At 59.4% G+C, this 22,501-nt stretch overlaps 4 protein-coding genes across 4 annotated transcripts in view; all 4 read right to left on the bottom strand.

Moving 5' to 3' along the window:
• Positions 1-2,761, bottom strand: part of CHLRE_02g141206v5 (uncharacterized protein) — a 5,986-nt gene extending 3,225 nt beyond the window's left edge. The window contains exons 1-5 of the mRNA XM_043060075.1: positions 1,846-2,761; positions 1,206-1,760; positions 933-1,078; positions 309-527; positions 80-163 (exon numbers count right to left, since the gene is read on the bottom strand). Coding sequence (XP_042927846.1) covers positions 80-163; positions 309-527; positions 933-1,078; positions 1,206-1,760; positions 1,846-1,993 — 1,152 coding nt within the window. The 5' untranslated portion in view covers positions 1,994-2,761. The remainder of the gene's footprint in view (positions 1-79; positions 164-308; positions 528-932; positions 1,079-1,205; positions 1,761-1,845) is intronic.
• Positions 2,762-11,453: 8,692 nt separating this feature from the next.
• CHLRE_02g141226v5 (uncharacterized protein) lies at positions 11,454-14,011 on the bottom strand. The gene is made up of 3 exons (XM_043060076.1): positions 13,274-14,011; positions 12,476-12,570; positions 11,454-11,910 (listed from the first exon to the last, which is right to left on the bottom strand). The coding sequence occupies exons 2-3, from the start codon at positions 12,542-12,544 to the stop codon at positions 11,767-11,769; spliced, it is 213 nt and encodes a 70-aa protein (XP_042927847.1). The 5' UTR covers positions 12,545-12,570; positions 13,274-14,011; the 3' UTR covers positions 11,454-11,766.
• Positions 14,012-17,615: 3,604 nt separating this feature from the next.
• Positions 17,616-18,371, bottom strand: CHLRE_02g141246v5 (uncharacterized protein). Its single transcript, XM_043060077.1, has 2 exons — positions 17,994-18,371; positions 17,616-17,883 (listed from the first exon to the last, which is right to left on the bottom strand). Exons 1-2 carry the CDS (start codon positions 18,214-18,216, stop codon positions 17,849-17,851), a joined length of 258 nt encoding a protein of 85 aa, XP_042927848.1. The 5' UTR covers positions 18,217-18,371; the 3' UTR covers positions 17,616-17,848.
• Positions 18,372-18,515: 144 nt separating this feature from the next.
• On the bottom strand, positions 18,516-19,951 carry CHLRE_02g141266v5 (uncharacterized protein). The gene is made up of 3 exons (XM_043060078.1): positions 19,135-19,951; positions 18,955-19,058; positions 18,516-18,868 (listed from the first exon to the last, which is right to left on the bottom strand). The coding sequence occupies exons 1-3, from the start codon at positions 19,206-19,208 to the stop codon at positions 18,834-18,836; spliced, it is 213 nt and encodes a 70-aa protein (XP_042927849.1). The 5' UTR covers positions 19,209-19,951; the 3' UTR covers positions 18,516-18,833.
• Positions 19,952-22,501: the final 2,550 nt, after the last annotated feature.

The raw sequence follows: 22,501 nt of genomic DNA on the forward strand, positions 1-22,501 counted from the left end.
TGTCGGTATTGTCATCAGGCGCGGCGTCCCTGGGGTTATGTATACAGACATACATGCACTTGACACCATGCATTCTCACCGGTGGCAACGCTGTGCCGTCTCCGTCTGGCCCAGCCTGAACTCCACCACCCCCGCTGCCATCCCTGACAGCCGCTGCTGCTGCCTGTGCAGGACCACCAAAGGCGTTGGGTCGGGGCGGCATGCATCCAGCGTGCAAGGCCGGCGGGCGATTGGAGGACGCATGGGAAACCATACAAGCACATACGCACTGCTGCCTAAGGGCGACGCAGCAATCCTTCCACACCCACCTGCTGCACGCCACCTCCGGTCCCACCAGCGTCGGCGCCGTCTACGCCCGCTGCAGCTGCTGCCGAGGCGGCGCTAGGCCCCGCGCCGCCGCCGCCTCCTGTGGACGCGCCAGGTGCGGTGGTGGCGGCCGTAGGGGCTGTGGTGCCGCCGTCGGCAGGGGCGCCGGCGGTCCCCGCAGCGTGTTGCGGACCAGGAGGTGCGGGCGCCGCTGCGGGCGCCTGCGTAGGTGAAGCCAAGACGAAAAGCGTGTGAGCGAGGGCAGGGGCTAGCAGGCCAGTGGAGGGAGCACGCTTCCAGCCAGGACAGGGGTCGTAACAGCACAAGCACAAGCGCGCTGACGGTGATCCATCAAGGTCCATCACATCAATTACCGGCGCCCGATGGCTGGAGCGGCGTTCCCAAAAGGCCACCAGCTGCGTCACTTGCCCACCCGCTGCGCCAGTCTTCCCTCCAGCAGCGGCTTCACCGGCAGCCGTCGTGCCGTGAGGCGCAGCTGCCGCAGTCTGCCTGACCTTGTTGAACTGCATACGTATGCCATCAGGAAGAGGTGTGTGTCAGTGCATAAGTGCCAGCAGTCGATGCGAGCGTCGGCTTTGGTCTCCAGCCGTACCTCTTATGCTCACCTTGGGTCCGACGACCAGCAGCACCCTGAGCCCACGCTTGGTGATTGCGATGAGTGACTTGGCGGTGGAGCGCAGCATCGGTACGGTGAATTGGCTCTGCGCCATCAACGCCTTGAGTCCCAACGTCCTGTTGCCAGGAGAGAGCTCTGCAAGTAATGTTGGCGGCCACACGGCCAGGCATGCTTGGTATTCTTGAATATGGCTAACAATCCCCCGAGTCTGTATCCGCCCCCAACCCGACACGCCGTGCGTAGCCTGCTGCCTGTAGCCTACCCGGCACGTCCTCCGTAATCCGGTAATTAAGTGCTCGCTGCATCACAGCGATCATCGCCTGCTCCAACGTGCAGTCAGGGCCTAGCATGGCCACGAGGGCCGCCAGCGTTGTGGTGCTGAGGAACTCTTGGAGCTCCTGTGGCTCCGCGGCTGTCTTGTGGGCGACACCCGTCTGGTCTACAGCAAAGTTGCACATGGCGAGGTTGCCCCGCCCGCTGTTCAAGTGAGCCACCACCGCCCGGCCCATCCGCTTCATCATCAGCTTAATTTGGCGGACTGTCACGCGGCGAGCCTTCCCCCTGAGAGTGCGCGAGGTGCCGTCCGCCCGCCGGCGACCGCCCACGCGGATGCCGCGAGTTGGTGAGCCCAATGAGTGCAGGGAGCGCGGCGAGGGGGGCTCGGCACCGCCGCTGGCATCACCAGCACGCGCACCAGTCAGCTGGAAGAGGAGCTTGATTTTGGCGCCGAGCCTCGCGCCAAGCGCGCCCGTACCCGCTGTCGCGTTAAGCTCCTGCGAGATATCGCTGGCAAGATGACGTGCGGCGAGGAACTGGCCTGCGAACACAAGGAGGCGTTAGTTAAGGGTTGTTCCCACGACATGCGAATCGTTTCGACCACCGAACGACCGAACGTCACATACCTTCTGCTTGATCCAACTTAGCGCCTGGAATCTGAGTTTGCAGCTCTTGTCTAATGCCGTCAACCTCCGGGTCCCTGTCACCGCCGCTCCAGTCACTAGCATCTGTCCCAACTGTGTCAGCATCACTGTCATCGCTGTTCTGCTCCATTCTTAATTTTTTCTGCTCATTTGCTTGTCGTTACTGGTAGGACATCCATTCTGCCGGGCAGGAGCGGGCTTGCACCGGGTCAACCAGGTATTGACGCCTACAGGTACATGTACATACATCTGCAAATACTGGGATGGCTATTATAACTGTGTTCATAATTCGTGCTCAAACCCTTCGGTTAGATTCTGAGAGGACGTTCCCATGCATCCTCGAGCACCAAGCCACACACACAGACACTGAAATACTCCAAAGATTCACTTGCATGATATCGGCAACGCCATACATTCAAAATACTCTGGCGAGCAACTGCGGTCAAAGCTGCGCGAACTCGGCCTGGAACTCGGCTTAAAGCCGGCCGCCTTACTTAGCCATCAAATGACCACCTCGCACTGACGGAGAAACGAAAGCAGACTACTCCTGCTGGTCAACAGGGAAGAGCCAGCAGCTCCTTTGCAAGATGGCTTAAACTCAACCGCGACCGGCCCCGAGGCTGGAGCCCCAGAACAATGCCAGGGTCGCTTGCTGGGCTTTATGTGCTGCCACTAGGATGCGCATCTAGCTGCTCTTCCGTGACTGGCGCGGCTCTCAGCGCCACGGCCCACAGTTTGGGCCGCGAGCATGCTCGCGCGTGCTCGCATCGGGGTGTCGCTCTCAGGGCGCCATAGTCAGCGCAAAAGCACTCTTAACTCTTGTTGTATTGCATAGGATACTTCAGCGCTTCGGCCGGGCTAAATGGGCTGTTTTAAGCGAAGGCTCCAGGAGCTTGCCGACTGACCGGAGCTTAAAACAAGTTTTGAAGTAGGGAGCAGTGTTTGAGCGGGAGGTGGTTCAGTTGCAGGGGGTAAGAAGTGCAGGGCCCGGGGTTTCGTGTGTCGCTCTGAAGGCCGCATGCATCACATCGAGGTCTCAAATGCTGTCTTTCTGTGTGGTTTGTTTTATAAAGTTACGTTTGCGTACGGTAGCTGTGGCGACAAAAGATGTACTTCGTAAATCCGCGGCTGACCCATCTTTGCTACTGCAGAGGAAAGAGTAGAAAGTGCCGCACTGCAACAGGTTCCTGCTTTCCCCAATCCCTGCCAGTGCGTGCGTGTGTGTGTGTCCCATGCCCCTCGGGTAGCCCAGGTTCGCCAACACCGCCCCTTCCACCAAGGGCCCACGGTCCAGCAAGGATCCCGTCTTGAACATGGCGAGCCCAAGCCACTACGTATAGCTTCCAGCGGCGCCGAGACGTGAGTCGCGGCGCTGCTCGTCCAAGTTCCACCGACCAAGACCAATCAAGATCCAAGGCCATTGTGGATCAGCAAAAATATGATAAATAGTTGAGCGAGATGATGAGCATAGCAGCGGCATTAGGCCGCGTCGAGTTGGTTGATCTAGTAGTTCGCGATCGAAGTTTCCGGACTTGCTCGATGTTTCTAGTGGCGCCCCGGGCTAGCCTAGAATGTTCGAAGAAGTTGTTTAGCACACCCACCATCGAGCGACGTTTTGGGTAGTTGACGAGGTCGGTTGAAGGTGTGGCACGCCCGCCACCGGAAGTAGTTACCTAGCGATATCTAGGGGCCTGACGCACATTCCAGGTCGACTCCCACAGCTGCACAGCACCTAGCGTTGCCTGAGGAAGCCTAAGACTACGACTAAGCAGCCCGAGACGCTAGCGGTAGCCGCCCCCCTCACAACTAGGTCGCACCAAGCCTGTGCTTAGCTGGCTCCTTGCCCGAACATTCGTGGCCAACTCTGACTCCACAGCCTGGTTGCATCAAGGCACCAGGGCTCGTTTGGCGTGTGCTGTGTCTTGCGGTCACAACCCGTGGCTGACTGCAGCATACTTGTAACGGTTGAGTGCAAATTCCCCTTCGCGGGTTGCCCCTTCCCCTTCCCCTGCGACCGACGCGTGCGGACCGGACTGGACCTAAGCCCTTCGCCATAGTGCGCGGCCTCTAGTGTGTCAGGCTTCCCCCGTCACCCCGGCGCCTACAGTCTCCCTTCTCTGGTCTCCCTTCGAGATTGCAACATCCTACTGTGATCCAGCCTCTGCCTCCCTTCTCCCTCCACCGGTTTCCCTTCGAGATTGCGACCGACTACCGCTCCCGGCTCCTGCTTTCTTCTGCCAGCCATCTGGTCTGCATACGGTATCCTCCAGCCTTGGGTGCAAGCAGCTCGCATCTGTTGTACCGACTTGCCTGCCTGTGCCTGCAGTCTGTAGCACTCGCATAGGATTGCTTGCTTGTAAGCGCACAAACCTGTTGTACAGACTTGCTTGCCTGGGAGCTTAGCTTGCTCAGCTCAGCCGGGTTGCGCATCAGCAGCGCGTACGACTCCAGCGGGTACTCAGCCTTATAGGGTAGTCTCGCTCCTCTCTCCTATCCAAAACCTCTGGCGTTCTACACGCCCTAACAACTATGCCCAGGCTCCACCTGAGGCTACGGCTTCTATCCCCTCTTTCTCTCGTGCAGGTCCGGCCAGCCGGTCGCCAAGTCTCTCTCCCTTCTCTCTCTCCCTATCCCTTTCCTTTACAGGTTCCCCAGCTCTCCTTGTACATACGACTGAATCATCTCTCGACCACACCTCTGGTATCTCCGACTATTGCAGTGATCGCCGCAGGCGCATCTTGATCACCCCGCAAGTGCCCAGGACAGCGGCTGGTATACAGGGTCGGGCGTGGCGGCCGTCCAGCCTCTCCACGCTCCGTGCTCATACCCTGGGAAGGTCAAAGCGGTGCAGGCCTGTCGTCATACAGCTGCATCGTGGCCAGTGCCTCAGTGACAGCCCGCGTTACAGCGCAAAAGTTTTTATAGTTCCCGGTTTTTTTACGGGTGCTGCGCTTTTAGTGGGGGGAGTTGCGGGAAATTGTCCTGAGCTCCTCTGCGTCCCCTTACCGTCATTCCCAGCTTTCCTGGCTACGCCCGGATTTATCCGTCTACTGCGACAGCTAAAATGGTTGACTCCGACGCCGAATCTTCTTCATCTGCGTCAAGCCGGCGTTCGAGCCGTTCTACCCAACTCAGGAAGGGCATTTCGCCCTCTGCTCTTAATGCTGTTCCCACGTTCAACCCCTCCTCTGATGACCCGACTGATTGGATCGATTCTATTGAAAGGGTTGGACAGGTGTTTGGTTGGGACGATCCCACCAAACTAGCCGTTGCCCGCTGCCGCCTGCTACACTCCGCCAGGGTTTGGGACTCTGCTGGTAAGGACATCGATTCCTGGCCGAAGTTCAGTCAAGCCTTCCTCGACCGTTTTGCCCTACGAGAAACAGAAATCTATGGCCAACTGGCATCCTGCCGCCAGGGCCTACGCGAGTCAGTACGTGATTATTCCGACCGTTTCCGCCATCTTCTGGCCCGTCTTGATATCAGGCCTGGCCGCGATTACATGTACCACTACCTGCGTGGGCTTCACCCCCGCACCTATCGCAAGGTTCACCTCTTGCGCCCTCAAACTCTGGAAGATGCGATTGACGGCGCCATCTACGTCAGCGAAGTTGAAGATTGGGACGACGCCAGCACAGGGCGCAGCGCCCCGGCACCTCCCGAACGCAGGGCAGCGCTCGTATCTTCCTTCGTTCGGAACGAAATTTGCCCAAAAAGGCCTCTGGCGGACGAAATGTTTTTGATCTTGACTTGGAATCTCGGCCAAAACGCACGGGATCTTGGGGGGTCTTTCGGCAAACAGACGAAGACATTTTTGGGATTTCGGCCACTTTTGGCCAAGGACAGGGGGTTCCAGCGGCTACTCCACGGCCGAAAACTGCGTCGCATATGGTAAGAAGGCTCAAAGGGCTGTATCTATGGGTGTTGACGGCGGGAGACAGGGGTTCCCCTGGCGGGAGAGTGAGGTTGGGTCGGCGGGAAGCAGGGGAGGAGTGGGCGTGTCGTGTCGGTGTCGACATCGTGCGGGTCGGGGGCGGAGCCCCCGGAATAATTTGGGGGGTGAACGAAGCGGCGGCAGCCTGTTTCGTCAACTAAACGAAGCCATTTTAAGGAATTCGGCCACTGACGCCGCCCCTGCCTTCGTAAGATACGAGCGCTGACGCAGGGTGCGGTTTAATGAACAACCGCCAAACACCCGCAGCCTACCCTCTCCGGCACCCCCCACGCCTCCTGAGACTCGCCATGACCGCCACCGTCCACTTTCCTCCTCCCTCTCCCGCCGTGATGACAGCGTCGTACGCCCCCGTGATGAGAAGTACTCCTCCCGCGACAGAACCCGTGAAGACCGACTAGACCGGTATACTGACCGTTCGCGCACGCCGCCGCGGTCCGCCTCTCCCCCAGCCCCAGCTCCTGACTCCTTTGAGCGTGAGCTGGAGGCTCTGCAGTCTAAGCTCGCCAAGATGACGTTGGCCTACCGTCACGGCCATGATTTGTCCACCAATATGTATGAACGTGAGGAGGAGGCTGCTGTGCCTGCATACCTCTCCCACCGCTACGCTAGTGACTCCGACTCCAGGACCGAAGATGGCAGGGAGTCAGAGCTGTACTCCAATGAACACGCCGTCTTCACCACCAAGCGTATCAGCGATCCCGAACCCGTACGCTTGCCCAACAGGCGTGCGCCCGCAGACCCCGACGCCCAACCTATGGAGATCAACAACCGGCCGCCGCCACGCCGCGTCAGTACTACCCGTGCCCCGTCCAAGGCCCCTGCCGACACGCCAGCCCCCTCAACTCACCGTGCCGCGGACCCTGGGGTGCCCATAGATACCTCTCCCGGTTCTGCCGTCAGCAGGCCAGCCATGCCTTCCCCCGCGCATAATGAATGCAGTAACAGGGGCGACACGATTTCCGCTGGCCATCGTGGCGTTGGCCGCGCAACCCGTCGTCCTGGTGGTGGGACTACCCGTGCCAAAAACACCCCGGAAACACCGTCTTCAACTCCTCCTCAGCAGCGACTGCCACCTGCGGCGGTCCCTCTCAACCCGGCTACGGCCGAGCCAAGCCCGCCGCCAGTCTCTTGCACCACCTTCTTGGCCTCTCGTTCTCAAGACTTAACTGCTTCGGACCCTATGCCCGTCCCGGATGCGCACACCGCACGGTGGGATTCTCTGCCTCTCTACAACCTGGACAGCCGTCTCCCCATGTTTTCAGTGTGCCGGGCTACGGTCACACTAACCAACGCCCGTGGAGAGAAAGAGAGCATTAGGGCAGTGGTTGACACTGGCGCCTCTTACAGTGTGGTGCCTATGCATATCGTGCGCCGCCTGAACCTGCTGCCTTACGTCGCTGAATCACGCGCCATGTTCCTGAATGCCGATGGTGTCAAGAAGAAGGCAACTGGTCAAATACGTGGCATGCAGGTGGGGCTGGGCCAAGATCTGATGTACACCATGGACATGTACGTGTCCCAAGCCCAAAACTACGAGTTACTGCTGGGAATGGACTTCCTGTACCCCATCAAGGCTTCCGTGGATTTCGGCGGCGGCCAGCGGCTGCTGTACACCAACGACTACAACCAACGCAGTCACGGGCCCATTACTTGTGTGGTCGTCGAGGAGCCTCCTTCCCTCAAGACCTCCCTGCCCGGGCTGCAAGGAATGCCATCTATCGGATACAATTCTGGGACCTACGGCCACGAACAGGATGCAATCCCCGCCCTGCAATCCGTCAGCCATGTGGGCCACCTGAAAGAGAAGGCAGGTAAGGCGCTGTATACCCTCAAGAGCGCCGCTGTGGAGGCTGCCTCTACTGCCTCGTCCGGCATGAAACAGCTACTCCAACACCTGCCGCGTACCGCTGAGGTGCGCTCTTGGTTGTTTACCACCTGGGAAAACGGGTTGACAAAATGGACAGCCAAGGAGTACGGCACCGTGTCAAACCAGATTACACACGACGCCGCCGTCGTAGCAAGCACCCCTAAAACGCCCCTTTCTTCCGACAGCCCTTCAAACAAGACTGCTACCGTTAAGAACCTGCCTCCCCTCGGGACGCCGCCCTTGGCGCCCGTGCGCATCCCGCGCGCTAACCTTTCTGCCGGGCCAAGCCCTGGCTCACCTCCAACTTCTCCTGGCCTCCTCTGCGAGTCACCCGCACACTTCTCCTGCGACATCTCTACCAACGAGGCGACGACTACAGAATTTCCAGACAACCCGAGCGTGTCCCCCGACGGCGCGCCTGAGCCCCCGCCGACTGCCGACGAAAGTGCAGCGGCTGAGGCCTTCATTGCCTTGGCCCATCAGGCTGGCGCGTTCCTGCCACCTGAAGCTTCCAACGGCGCACGTTCCCCTCCTCCTTCTCGCTCCGCCTCTGCGTCTCTGAACGTGTTGGAAGGCGTTAAAGCCACATGTCATCAACGTGTGGGAGACGAGCTACCTGAGCTCTCGGACGGCGCCGCACCCACCACCGCCGCTCCTCCGCCGTCTTCCCGCGCTCCAAGCAAGATGTCCCCAACCGAGCAGGAGCACATTCGTGCAGCCGCCTTACCGCCGGTGCGTGCAAGCCCACTTATGACCTGCGATCAGCTGGCCCCTGCAGCATCCCAGCAGGAGCCAGGAGTTGTGCCCCTCTTCCTTAGCGACGGGCACACTGATGCCCGCCGTATGGATTTTATCTCAGACTCCCCAGCTCGGCCTCCTCTTCCACCGCCCCAGCAGGCTGCCAACACGCCCAAGGAAGCTACGTCGTCTGAGAAATTTACACCCGAACCGGAATCAGCGCCTGAACCTGAGCCTGGCCCTGAACCTGATGAGCCTCAACCCGAACCCCGCACCCTGCCACGACGCGTAAAGGTGCGCTCTGAGGCTGCACAGCACCCTCAGTCTGCCGCGGCGGCGGCCCTTGCCACCGCTGCCGCCACTCCACCTCCAGCACCCCAGCCAACCGTAACGGAAGCCCCTACAAGGCCTGTGTCGGTGTTGCCGCCGCGCCGCGTCAATGCTTCCCAACTACCCCGTACAGATTTGTCAACGCCGTCCGTCAGCCAAGAGATTGCGACCGAAGTGCCCAACGCTGACCCGACCTTGTTCCCTAGTGGAGACGGACGTGATCCAAGCCAAGCTTCCGTACACCCCAAGCCGGCTCTCGAGGAGTCGCCCGCCATGCGCACCCATATGCCCAACATGTTTGATTTCGAGGTGAGACCCCCTGACGCTGACTGCTGTGACAGCGAACCTATGGAAGGCCTACAGTGTGACATCTGCGGCAAAGGAGAGCCGCCCCCAAACAACCTGCTTATCTGCGACAGACCTGCTAAACGCCCTGCCCATGGCTGTGACCCGTACTGCCTGTGGCCGCGGGTACTTAACGTACCATATGGCTCTTGGTATTGTCCCCAACACCTGATGGAAACGGCCAACCTCTCTGGAGGGCGTGGTGCGGACAAGGGCCCGGTACCGGCCTTACCCGGTCGTGCGTCGAGCATAGGCCCGGTACGGGCCGCCGCCACGGCGGAAGCTGTTGCGGCCGCTGCGGCTGCCGCTGCAACTCCGCAAAACAACGGCGCTGTCATCCCGACCGCCACCACCGTCACCAAGACTCAAGGGCGCCTGCGCGCCACCGCACATGGAATGGAGAAGCCCAAGGATAAACAGTTACGCGATCTGCCCCCCGCTACCAAAATGTCCGTCCAACGGCCCCTACGTGTACAGAAGCTGGCAACTGCCACTGTACCTCCTATCGTCCTGCATCGACCCAAAACGGACCGCAACCGAAGGCCCTCCCACCAGTTTCCCCTACCAAGGTATCTTATTTTACTGCTGGCGCACGAGCCCAATCAAATGGAGGGGCCTGCGTCTCCTACAGCCGCTAGGCAACGGTGGTCAACAATCGCCTGCTGCACGGCTCAAGATCATTTCAACGCGGTTTATGTAGTGCAAGCCGACCTGCCGCCGCAAGCAAGCAGAAATGCCTGGGTCAGCACGCTACTGGGTCATGCAAGGGACGCATGACTGAAGGCCCGGTAGCGACAGCTGTGGCGACAACAGATGTACTTCGTAAATCCGCGGCTGACCCATCTTTGCTACTGCAGAGGAAAGAGTAGAAAGTGCCGCACTGCAACAGGTTCCTGCTTTCCCCAATCCCTGCCAGTGCGTGCGTGTGTGTGTGTCCCATGCCCCTCGGGTAGCCCAGGTTCGCCAACACCGCCCCTTCCACCAAGGGCCCACGGTCCAGCAAGGATCCCGTCTTGAACATGGCGAGCCCAAGCCACTACGTATAGCTTCCAGCGGCGCCGAGACGTGAGTCGCGGCGCTGCTCGTCCAAGTTCCACCGACCAAGACCAATCAAGATCCAAGGCCATTGTGGATCAGCAAAAATATGATAAATAGTTGAGCGAGATGATGAGCATAGCAGCGGCATTAGGCCGCGTCGAGTTGGTTGATCTAGTAGTTCGCGATCGAAGTTTCCGGACTTGCTCGATGTTTCTAGTGGCGCCCCGGGCTAGCCTAGAATGTTCGAAGAAGTTGTTTAGCACACCCACCATCGAGCGACGTTTTGGGTAGTTGACGAGGTCGGTTGAAGGTGTGGCACGCCCGCCACCGGAAGTAGTTACCTAGCGATATATAGGGGCCTGACGCACATTCCAGGTCGACTCCCACAGCTGCACAGCACCTAGCGTTGCCTGAGGAAGCCTAAGACTACGACCAAGCAGCCAGAGACGCTAGCGGTAGCCGCCCCGCTCACAACTAGGTCGCACCAAGCCTGTGCTTAGCTGGCTCCTTGCCTGAACATTCGTGGCCAACTCTGACTCCACAGCCTGGTTGCATCAAGGCACCAGGGCTCGTTTGGCGTGTGCTGTGTCTTGCGGTCACAACCCGTGGCTGACGGCAGCATACTTGTAACGGTTGAGTGCAAATTCCCCTTCGCGGGCTGCCCCTTCCCCTTCCCCTGCGACCGACGCGTGCGGACCGGACTGGACCTAAGCCCTTCGCCATAGTGCGCGGCCTCTAGTGTGTCAGGCTTCCCCCGTCACCCCGGCGCCTACAGTCTCCCTTCTCCCCTTCTCTGGTCTCCCTTCGAGATTGCAACATCCTACTGTGATCCAGCCTCTGCCTCCCTTCTCCCTCCACCGGTTTCCCTTCGAGATTGCGACCGACTACCGCTCCCGGCTCCTGCTTTCTTCTGCCAGCCATCTGGTCTGCATACGGTATCCTCCAGCCTTGGGTGCAAGCAGCTCGCATCTGTTGTACCGACTTGCCTGCCTGTGCCTGCAGTCTGTAGCACTCGCATAGGATTGCTTGCTTGTAAGCGCACAAACCTGTTGTACAGACTTGCTTGCCTGGGAGCTTAGCTTGCTCAGCTCAGCCGGGTTGCGCATCAGCAGCGCGTACGACTCCAGCGGGTACTCAGCCTTATAGGGTAGTCTCGCTCCTCTCTCCTATCCAATACCTCTGGCGTTCTACACGCCCTAACAACTACGCCCAGGCTCCGCCTGAGGCTACGGCTTCTATCCCCTCTTTCTCTCGTGCAGGTCCGGCCAGCCGGCCGCCACTTCTCTCTCCCTTCTCTCTCTCCCTATCCCTTTCCTTTACAGGTTCCCCAGCTCTCCTTGTACATACGACTGAATCATCTCTCGACCACACCTCTGGTATCTCCGACTATTGCAGTGATCGCCGCAGGCGCATCTTGATCACCCCGCAAGTGCCCAGGACAGCGGCTGGTATACAGGGTCGGGCGTGGCGGCCGTCCAGCCTCTCCACGCTCCGTGCTCATACCCTGGGAAGGTCAAAGCGGTGCAGGCCTGTCGTCATACAGCTGCATCGTGGCCAGTGCCTCAGTGACAGCCCGCGTTACAGCGCAAAAGTTTTTATAGTTCCCGGTTTTTTTACGGGTGCTGCGCTTTTAGGCGACATAGCTGATGAGCGAGCAACTTATGCCGCCGTGCTTCGGAAAGCTATCGAGTTCCTGGTTCGGAGGCCGCGTGCGCTTGCTGGCGCTCTCTTTTGTTGACTGGTAAGATGTGAGGCATGCACCGCTGGCGAGGCCCTTTGGCGTTTGAATGCAGGTCAAGGGCGAGCTGGGGATCAAAGCAGGCGCGCGCAGCAGCAGGCGCGAGTACCAGCCAGAAAATGCGAGAGCACTATCGTTTGAGAGATATCCGGCACGGAGTGGTCAGCAGCACCAGCCGCAGCGGGCGAAACCGCGTCGACAGATCATGTAGTCTGCGGCCGCGGCAGGCCCAGGAGGAGTCTGGGTAACGAACTCTCCCAGGAGGAGTCTGGGTGACGAACTCTCCCAGGAGGAGTCTGGGTGACGAACTCTCCCAGGAGGAGTCTGGGTGACGAACTCTCCCAGGAGGAGTCTGGGTGACGAACTCCCCCGCCCAGGGTGACTGGACCCCCAGGAGGAGTCTGGGCGACAAACTCCCCCAGCAGGAAGTCGTCTGGGTGACGAACACCCCCGGCTTAGCATCCGGGTGACCAACTGCCGACAAAATGACGGATAGCTTGACGTGAATATGCGGCCGCAGACCAACAGCGTACCGGGATCAGCGCGGGCGGCGATGCGTTGCTGCAGCGGGGGGGCGGTGCTTAGCTGCGGCGGTGCTCACTGCCGCAGCTTTGGTTTTGGGGACACGGGGAGAGGGTACAGGGATAGGCGAGGAGCCGAGGCAGCGCATAGCTGCGGCGGTGCTCACTGCCGCAGCTGCGACGCGGAAGACATGGGGGAAGGCCGAACGGATGGCTGCGGCTGCGGCGGTGCTCACTGCCGCAGCGGTTCGGGAAGGGGCATCCCACAGGAGCGGCGGCGCCGGAGCAGCCATGCAGAAGCAGCAATGCAGTACGCAGGAACTGGTGTGGGGGGTCAGGCCGGCAGACGGCATGGCGGACGGGCGTATGCTCCCCGCCATGGATTTTCCGGTCTGCCGGGGGGAGCGTCTGTGTGCTAGTGTCCGGGTGTGTTCGTGTTCCACAGAAGCGGTGTCGCACAAAACAAACGCATGATGTGCGCAGTGCAATTGCTTTTGGGGTGAATGAGAGGGATTTGGTGAGGGGGGTGGTTTCTGCCCGGTGTGTGGTGGCGAGAAGCCAAACCGGGCAGACCAAGTGAAGCAGCATCCCGGTTGCTGCTGGCTGGTGGTCGGTAAGCTTGGGTGCAGAGACGCCAAGTTTCCGGCCATCTGGCAATCCCCCCTTTTTGATATTGCCCTCCCCCGGACAGTGAGCGTGTGCGTGCGTGCCGTGCTGTGCGTCTGTGTGAGTGCGTGTGCTATGTGTGGTTGCAAATTTATAACCGGTGTTGCTCAACACCGCTTGTGCAGCTCGGTTGGTTCGCCTCCCCGCGCAAAACACGCCCCGTATCTCAAAGGGCTGTTTTAAGCGAAGGCTCCAGGAGCTTGCCGACTGACCGGAGCTTAAAACAAGTTTTGAAGTAGGGAGCAGTGTTTGAGCGGGAGGTGGTTCAGTTGCAGGGGGTAAGAAGTGCAGGGCCCGGGGTTTCGTGTGTCGCTCTGAAGGCCGCATGCATCACATCGAGGTCTCAAATGCTGTCTTTCTGTGTGGTTTGTTTTATAAAGTTACGTTTGCGTACGGTAGCTGATGAGCGAGCAACTTATGCCGCCGTGCTTCGGAAAGCTATCGAGTTCCTGGTTCGGAGGCCGCGTGCGCTTGCTGGCGCTCTCTTTTGTTGCAAATGGCAGCGAGCAGCGCCACGGCCCACAGTTTGGGCCGCGAGCATGCTCGCGCGTGCTCGGGTCGGGGCTCAGGGCGCTGTAGCCAGCGTACAAGCACTCTTAACTCTTGTTGTATTGCATAGGATACTTCAGCGCTTCGGCCGGGCTAAATGGCAGCGTACAGCGCCACGGCCCACAGTTTGGGCCGCGAGCATGCTCGCATCAGGGTGTCGCGCTCAGGGCGCTATAGCCAGCGTGGGGACATCTACAATGTATAAAATACTTCGTGCAGCGCATTAGCAATGCAGGATACAATTCAAACCGCGTGTCAGCGCGCTTAGAAGCACGTGTTATGCCCGCATGCCAATTCAAGGGTGGGGACACCTGCCTTGCCTACTATTAAAGCGGCGTGTTTCCACGCCTCAAATTTCGCTGGGATCAAATGGTTCAGGGCATGTGTGCCCCTGCTGTATCTGCTGCATATGCTAGTGTCCAAACCAAGTGTTTGGTGTCACACACCAGCTATCATTTGCTACCAGTGCTGCCGCCTTACCACCCTCCTGCGTGACCGCAGCATGCCATGGGCCCAGAGTATGGTTTTTTTTACAGAATGGTAAACATGCACAGATCCCCCATATGCGGCCACTCGCTTACTGGGCAGGGATCTCGCTTACCAACCTCTGTGCTACGCCAACAGGCAAACACCATCCTGATTGAAGCCTTTGTGCGAGACTGGCATTCCTGGTTCTGTCTGGAAGGCCGGAACTTCTCAACTCGACATATCGACCACGGCAGAGGTTGCTTAGCGATAAGTTGGTGTGTAACGTCGGTTCAGACCCGAGTTCGATCCTCCCCAAATTCGGTACAGGGGAAACCTCCGTGCGTATTCAAATCACGCACAGGCGCTCCGCAGGGACCGCACGGCTCTTCAGTCGTGTCCTTGTCATCCGTGGCTAACGTCAGATAAGAGAGCGGTCGTGAAGTGCCGGCAAAGGGGCCGGACTCTGGAGCGATCCAGAGTTTCAGTTGAGATGTTGCCCGACAGTCGGCATTACCTGATCCCCCGATCTCAGGTACCGAAAGCCGTGAGGGTAGATCATCCGAGCTGAACATGGATAGGACACCAGGGGCTTAATCCACCCCGCTCCCACCGGTGGGCAGGACCGGCAAATGATAAGGTGGTCGTGGTGACTTCCCGCCTTCTCTCGAACTGGGTTGAGAGATGATCAGCGAAGGCGTTGCCCCGTTAATACATGCTAGGCCCTATGGGCCAGCGTTGGGATTATTATTATTATTATTTTTCTCAACTCGACATGTGGCGGTAAGCCTTGACTCCGCCGAGCACGGCTTTCAAAATTGTTCCAGCATTACGCCCTTTCTTGTTGGGAAGGTCTGGGTGTTGCACTACGCGCGCGCCCAAAGCGGGGTGGTCGGTCGGCAACATCCCAGCTTCCATGTGGTCCTGGACCTTCGCTCTTACTGCGCCGCGTCCTTTCAATTTTACTGCAGCCACGATGACATCACCCGGCCGTGATGATGCCTGCTCAAGATGCAAGGGTACGCCTTCCTTTCGGACATGTCGACAACTGTGACTTCGCAAACAATCCGCTTGCGCTTGCGCGGCTTTGGTGGACGCTGTGCGTGCATGGTTGTGAGGACTGTGAGGTTCTGCGTTCTGCGCGCCTTGGTGGTTGCGTGGTAATTTGTGTGGTGATTCGTGGCGTATCGAGTAGGCGGCAGCTAGCGCAATACGTCGGAGGTAGAGCGGCCAGTACGTTAGGGCAGGAGGCAATATTGGCGGTCAGCGGGCAGTATGGCTGTATGGGCGGTCAGCGGGCAGTATGGGCGGTCAACGGGCAATATGGGCAGTCAACGGGCAATAGGCGGTTTTAATGGGCGGGTGACAATTATGCGTGTCAGCCTTGTCCACGCAGGTTGCGCACTTGCCGATGTCGGAGACACGCTGATGCACAAGGCCTGAGGAGTGACAGGAGTCGGCGGCGGCCGATGCCGCGGCCGGCTTTACGAGGGGCGCGGCAGTGCTCATCCGTCGGACGGGGAAGCGTCAGCAGCAGCTGGAGCCGCGCCTGTGGGAGCACTTGCGGGCGAACTGGGCGGTCGCCGAGTTGGAATTGGTGCGGGGGGACTCCGCTTGGAGCGGAGGGGTTTTTCTGTGGGGCCGGCTGGGATCTGAGCGCCAGCATAGGTGGGGCTACAAGAGAGTTGCAGATGCTTAGAGCAGAGGGTGCTGTCTGTGGGGCCCGCTGGGATCTGAGTGCCAGCATAGGTGGGGCTACACGAGAGGGGCAGCTGCCGGTACGCTGGCGAGTCTTGAGCTGTCGGTATTAGGAGGGATTGGTGTGGGGGGTGGTCTCTGCCCGGCAACTAGGAATGGCCGGGCAGACCCGTGCTGGTTATTAGGCGCCGTAGAAATTAGACGGCCGCGGGGCTGGGGCCAAGGGAAGCGGCGTGCGACTGTGTTTAGGCACGCCGCCCAAGTAAGGGCACAGCCGCTTACTCCCCATATCCATTTTCCCTCCCCGGGTGATGAACGTTTGCAAACTTGAGCAAGACGGTGATCATGACTTGCATTGCGGTATGTGGACTGCTGTAAATGGTGGGTGATTGTTTCGTTTCCGAAGCCTGCCCTCAGCAGCCCTCCATCTCAAAGGGCGGTTTTAAGTGGAGCTTCTAGTAAACTTGAACGGAACTTAAGACAGGTTTTGAAGGAGGGAAGCGGAGAAATAGGCTGGCGAGGACGCGCATGCTTGGTAGGCGAAGGCCGAGGAGAGAAGGGCGGGGGAACCGCCGTGTGTCGGAAGATGGGCCCCAATGCGTGAACGTGGCTCGAAAGACGGACTGTTTTGGTTGCATCGGTATCGTGCGAGCTATTATTTACTTTACTTTGCGTTTTGGCGTACTAGCCGTGAACGGCTCGGGAGCCGAGGGCTAGTTTGTCTTTTCCCACCCGCCCACCCTACTTGATTATAAGCATATGGAGGCTTTGCTACCTAGCGCGGTTTTGAGTCACTCTTGTGTTTTTCGTCCGGGGGGGTGGTCTCTGCCCGGCAACTGGGAATGGCCGGGCAGACCCGTGCTGGTTATTAGGCGCCGTAGAAATTAGACGGCCGCGGGGCTGGGGCCAAGGGAAGCGGCGTGCGACTGTGTTTAGGCACGCCGCCCAAGTAAGGGCACAGCCGCTTACTCCCCATATCCATTTGCCCTCCCCGGGTGATGAACGTTTGCAAACTTGAGCAAGACGGTGATCATGACTTGCATTGCGGTATGTGGACTGCTGTAAATGGTGGGTGATTGTTTCGTTTCCGAAGCCTGCCCTCAGCAGCCCTCCATCTCAAGGGCAATATGGGCGGTCAGCGGGCAATATGGGCGGTCAACGGTCAAAGATACGCTGACTCACCGCCAACCGCATATTGACACCTACGCGCGACTAGTGGACCGGCGAGATCAACTGCCTCCCACAATATGGACTATATTCTAGGGCAATAACCAGTGCCAGAGGCGCCTCCCGGGTTATAAGCATGCGTTTTCCCGGGGCCAGTGCATCCCGATGCTGCGAGCTGACCTGGCTGGCCTGCCGTAGGTGCACTCGGCCCTCCATCCAGTCAATCGGCATCCTGAGTATACTAGAAATAGCGGAACGACCCAAGGCAAATAATTTATGACGTGCAAGGAATGTTGCATGGCGGCCCGAGTTCGAAACTGCATTGGTTAGACTGCAGTGCGCTGCAGGTGCGATGATTTCTGGTGTTGATGCATGTGGCGCTGGTAGCGGGTACCAAAAGCTGGCCCCTCTGCACCCGGACCCCCGGTTCAAAATGCGAGCTAAAATCCTGGACGCGCGGGCAACGCTTTGCAGATTTCGTCCGTGACCACCTCACTGATATGGTATAGGTAATAGCGGAAAGGCTTGATACAGGTATGAGAAGCAGCAGAGCGTTAAAATGTGAAGCAACCAAAGCCAGCGACGCCTCAGATGATATGCCCGATGCGCTAGGCTAAATATAGGAGCAAAGGATAGCCCATATCATTCATCAGAACAAGACTAAGGGCGGTGCCGGCGACCCTACCGTCAGAGCAGAGCCCTCCAGCGCCCAGAGCAGCCAACAGCGACCGCCTTGTCCGCTTCGCTCCATCTACTTTGTAACACTTCTAGATGGTCACCTGGCGCACCGGGCGCTGCACAAAGGCTGGAAATGCGGTAATGCTGTTCAAATGGTCAAGTTTCGTCAAAGGCCAGTAAACTAGTCGCCCGGCGCGCCAGGGGTCTTCTATGGGGTACTCCTTATAGGTCTATGCAAAGAAATCGGGCCGGGGCCTGGTCGCAACTGGGAATTGGGGGCGGTTGCCGACCGTTACCGATCACATGGGCCAAGTTGGCCACCCCGCACCCCTGGGGACATGCATCAGATGCATTCAACCCACCTCCTCCACCCACCACCCACCTCATGGTCATGCGCGAACCAGCGCGCAGGCGTCGTGATCGCCACGCACGCGTCGTCCCAGGTGAGACCTAGCCCCGTCAGCTCCGCGCCGATCAGGTTCTTCAGGTGCCCGAACATGAGGGCGAAGTACTGAAGGGGTGAGAGCTCGTCCTCGCAACCAGGCAGGCTGACGGCGGCACCGCCGCCGGAACCGATGACGACGGGGGCCCCGACCATCTTGGAAAGCATCTCGATGTCAGTGGGGGCGGGCGTGACCCCCACAAGGCGCTTGATGTTTCTAACGACCGTGCCTGCAGCCCGGGTCCGTACCTTCTGCGGACCGAGTCAAGGGTAGGGTTGCGCCGGGTCTTAGGATGAGAATTAAACTTAGGAAAAATCTAATATATTATAACCGTATTTTGTAGAAGGCCCAAGCGACCGGGTTTAGAACCTGGGATTGAGAAAACACGGATTGGCTTTGAATCTTGGGGACAGAAGCGCGCCAAAGCAGAGGAGTGGGGAGGCGGAGGATAGCAAGTGGAACAACCCTAGGCATGCCGTATACCGGCATGCGTCCGTGCGTATGTGCAATGGCTAACGGGCACCTTGGACAGGCTGCTGATGACGGGTCTAGCGTGACCAGCGCAGTCAGTATGGCTGTATCTGGGGGGCGCATACTCAGTTCAGCCTGGCCTGTGCACCCCGCAAACGTGCCGACTTTTGCAAACACCTGGGTGCGCATCAGCCGTTGGCTTGCCAAAGTTTCAGCAGCGAACTCCCCCTAGGTTAAAAGTTACGGACCTCGTTCTCATGCTCATCCTAATGATTTAATTTAGTTCTACATTATTATAACGTTAGAAGGAATTCCATTCTAAGGCCAGGAACAACCCTAGTCAAGGGTCAAACGACAGTTGGTCAAACGACAGTTGGTCCGGGGCCGACAGACCGACGGGACACCCAGTGGTTCAAATTCACCTTTGCGGCCAACGCGCCTACGAGCGGGGCCCTCGACAGCACCGTCCACCAGGAACTCCACATCGCTGGCATTGCCGTCGACAACCTTGACAATGCCAACCAACCTGTCGCGCGGATGCACAACAATGGGCGTCAGTCGCGTTGGCAACGCCATGCAAACACGGGAGCCACAAAGCCTACGTGGTCATGGTGCCGGCGTCGATGCCGAAGCAGACCACCGGTCGCTGCTCGCCAGGGCTCCCAGCAGCCGACATGGAAGTCTAGGTGTACTAAACCGTCGTCTGCAGCAGATAGCGAGTCACAAGAGAGCGAGACAGGCCGAAAGGGGCCGTTGCGCGAACCATGTAAGAATGGAAACGACGAACGTCTCGAGTATGCTTAGCAACTTCGATTACATGTATGCTTATTTGGCGAAGGACATTTAAGCCATGCCGGTCCGGCGTTTGAATTTCGAGGTTCGAGTTCAAACGAGGTCGGAATTACGAGAGGCACACGCCCGGCACACGCCGTCGGCCCGCATGCATTCAAGGCCCGCGTCAAGCTAAATGCATCCACAGCGCGTCCGCAGCTGAATGCATCCGCAATACAAAAGACGAAAATGCCACCCAAAGCAGCGAAGGACGACCTGGTGCTTGACTGTCCGCTGTCGCCCAGATTTGGGCGCTGCTTGGGCCACATAAAGGGCCCTTCAAAATTTGTTGTTAGGGTCTGCCAGCATGCCAGCATCGAGGAAGCCAACGGCAAGCCCACTGGCAGCGTCGCTGCGGCACGCGACAACGGCATAAGTTTTGAGGATTTCATCAACGAGTTTCCGGACGGCGAGGCCGTCAAATTGCTTCAACTTCAAGACGCACTGCAAACTAAGCCACCTAGACCCCGTAGACCCCGCCACGCGGGTCGCGGTCGAGGGGGAGCCACCTGGTGGACCGCAACACAGGCACACACCTGATTACTAGCTCGGACCTGGAGAAGCACATGGGAGCGAGCCGGGTCCAACACAAGCACAAGGTAGCCCTGAACAGGCTTAGCCTTGCTCTCAGTATGGCTGCACGTGCAGGGGAAAACGCTCCAGCCCACGGCAGCCCTGCCCCCCTGACCACCGCACTGCGTGCACTGCCTGACGTGGCCGCAATCGTGGCCTTAGCCATGAGGGCGGACCCCCTCCCTCTCGGAATGGCCAACCCCCTCGATTGGTACCAGCCCCACCCGGCGGCGCCCCCCGCCCAGACAAACACCACGCAAGCCCCCGCCGACCTAGCCCCCCCCCTCCCCAGCAGGTGCGGCCCAGGCCCACCCCAGCGCACAAGGTGCTGCTGCACCGGAAGTCCCCGCTGATGGGGCAACGCAACCCTCCCTACGGCCACCGGCCAGAGCCCGCAAGCCGGCTACAACACGCCAGCCACCACAGAACCAAACACGCGCACGGCGCGTTACAAAACATGCAGCGCAACGCGCATGCATTGCAGAAACTTCACGCACTACCCCTGAGGACCTACTCACCGGGGACCGCGCCGCCATCAACCATGCCCTGCGGCTCACCAACGGCGATGAGAGCCTGCCGGTGGGCACGCGGGGGTACGAAACGGCATGCTCGGTATTCCAAGCGCTCGCCAAAGACATGACAGGACACATGCGGATCTGCCACCCACACCCCCAAGACCCACCATCCCTTGCACATGCTGTCGAACCACGCCAACAGCGCCGTGGGCTACCACCCGCCCTCACAACCCGCCTCACGGCTAATGCTGCCAACCCCGAACCCAACACCATAAGCGAGTACCTGAACAACACAGGATTGCCTATGGAAGTCATCCAGGCTGCCGCTCACAACGACCCCATGGACGTCGATAGCCCAGCGCCGCCCCTGACCGCCCCGGCAGTGGAAGCTGCGGGAGGTCACGGGGCCCGTCCCAGCTGGCGACTGGCCCGCGCCAGGATCACACACGATCTAGTCCCACGGCCCGCCGACAACCGCACTAACGGTGACACTCAACTCACCTACGACCTGGACAATGACGGACAGGAACCTGCACAGGTCCTGCACAGCGAAAATAAACAAACTGTCACGGACAAAGAACTGACACGGAAGCGCAAGGCCAGAGAGGACATCTCTGGGACACGTGAGAAATACTGGAAGGTGCAGTGGAAGCCGTCCATTTGCCCTGCCGACATTGTCTCTGCTTTTGTTCGCATGGGCTACGCACCTATCCAGAACGCCAGGTGCTACAAGCACCCACTTGCGGCACGCCCAGGCCCAAATCCTGCACAGACCGAGGCTGAGCCTCCGGCTGAAACCCAAGCCCACGCAATCGCACCTGAAGAGCCTGCCCAACCTGCAGAGCCGGCAGCACTACAGCCCACTGCAACCCCCCTCTTCTCATTTTGGACGACCAGACTCCTGCCACATATCACGTGGGCGCCGAGCACGGACCGTGAATGGGACCTAAAACACAATCCCCAATGGGAGGAGCTACTGGATGAGTGCAAAGCCCGGCTAGCAAACGGTACCAACAAAGGCCCGCGGCCCCAAACAGTGCGCCCCGCAACCGATCGGAACCTTACCGCCAAACAGCGCCAAGGCCGCCACGACACCGAGCCCCTGGATACCGCATCCCGTGCGCGCGACATCCGCACAACCACCACCATCACCACAAGCCCGTGCAACCCCTACAAGGACATCGTGGCACCCGGAGCATACACTATTACCACCACTGGTGGCACCCGCCGTGACCCAGCTGAGGCGCACATCCATGAACCCAGTGGCCGCTGGCTGGGCACCATCACCTACCCCCGCCTCCTTACCCTTTGGGAACACTTCAGGCACACCGGCAACCAGCGGCCCAACACCTTTGAGGAAGCGGTCGCTGCCCTCATCATGCGCTACCGCTATGACCCGGCGCAGCAGGACCGCAAGGCCATGCCAATGCACCAGGTGTCGCTGCCGGCAGGCACAGTAGCTGCCATCTTCCAGTGCCTGCGGGCCACACAAGCAGTACACATTTGGGAAATGTTTGCGTCCCCACTACACTTTTCCAGTACAGCCCACGAATACTGGACACGAGACCCTGCTGATGGGGCCTCTGGCGCCCTGCTCGATGCCTACCAGACCGCGTGGACCGGCCTGCAATATGCCCACCCCCCCTCTACCCCCCAAGATGCACGGAAGGCGCTCATGTGGGCCCTCGCATGCGCCGAGGCTATGCGTGACTCACAGGAACCAACCCTTACTGTATTGGCGCTTCCCAAAGCGGCCACTTTCCCCCACACACAGTGGCTTCAACACCCACTATGCCACGAGCTGGCCAACTGGTGCGCGGGCACCGCGGGCCTTGACACAGGACTTGGCACCAACACCCAGGCTGAACGCCAGAAGGGGCTCCGACTGGTCATTGTTGGGAACCCCGCCGGTCTACAGTGCTTTGCCCCCCGCCTGAAACGGCTCATGCACACACTGAAACGGGGGACGAACGCACCCATGCACATCAGCGATCCACGCACGTGGACACACACGGCTCCGGCCCCAACCTGCACGGCCCTCCCACACTCA

Source organism: Chlamydomonas reinhardtii, chromosome 2 (genome assembly GCF_000002595.2).
Source record: "Chlamydomonas reinhardtii strain CC-503 cw92 mt+ chromosome 2, whole genome shotgun sequence".
Lineage (NCBI taxonomy): Eukaryota > Viridiplantae > Chlorophyta > Chlorophyceae > Chlamydomonadales > Chlamydomonadaceae > Chlamydomonas > Chlamydomonas reinhardtii.

Bases quoted from the DNA above. Each gene is read 5' to 3' on its own strand.
- CHLRE_02g141226v5 (XM_043060076.1), bottom strand. From the start codon at position 12,544: ATGCGCTGCCTCGGCTCCTCGCCTATCCCTGTACCCTCTCCCCGTGTC. The intron at 11,911-12,475 runs GTGAGCACCGCC...CAAACGCCAAAG, and splicing joins CCAAAACCAAAGCTGCGGCA to GGCCTCGCCAGCGGTGCATG.
- CHLRE_02g141246v5 (XM_043060077.1), bottom strand. From the start codon at position 18,216: ATGGTCGGGGCCCCCGTCGTCATCGGTTCCGGCGGCGGTGCCGCCGTC. The intron at 17,884-17,993 runs GTGGGTGGAGGA...CCCAATTCCCAG, and splicing joins GCATGACCATGAGGTGGGTG to TTGCGACCAGGCCCCGGCCC.
- CHLRE_02g141266v5 (XM_043060078.1), bottom strand. From the start codon at position 19,208: ATGTCGGCTGCTGGGAGCCCTGGCGAGCAGCGACCGGTGGTCTGCTTC. The intron at 19,059-19,134 runs GTAGGCTTTGTG...TCCGCGCGACAG, and splicing joins GACGCCGGCACCATGACCAC to GTTGGTTGGCATTGTCAAGG. The intron at 18,869-18,954 runs GTGAATTTGAAC...ACCCTTGACTAG, and splicing joins TAGGCGCGTTGGCCGCAAAG to GGTTGTTCCTGGCCTTAGAA.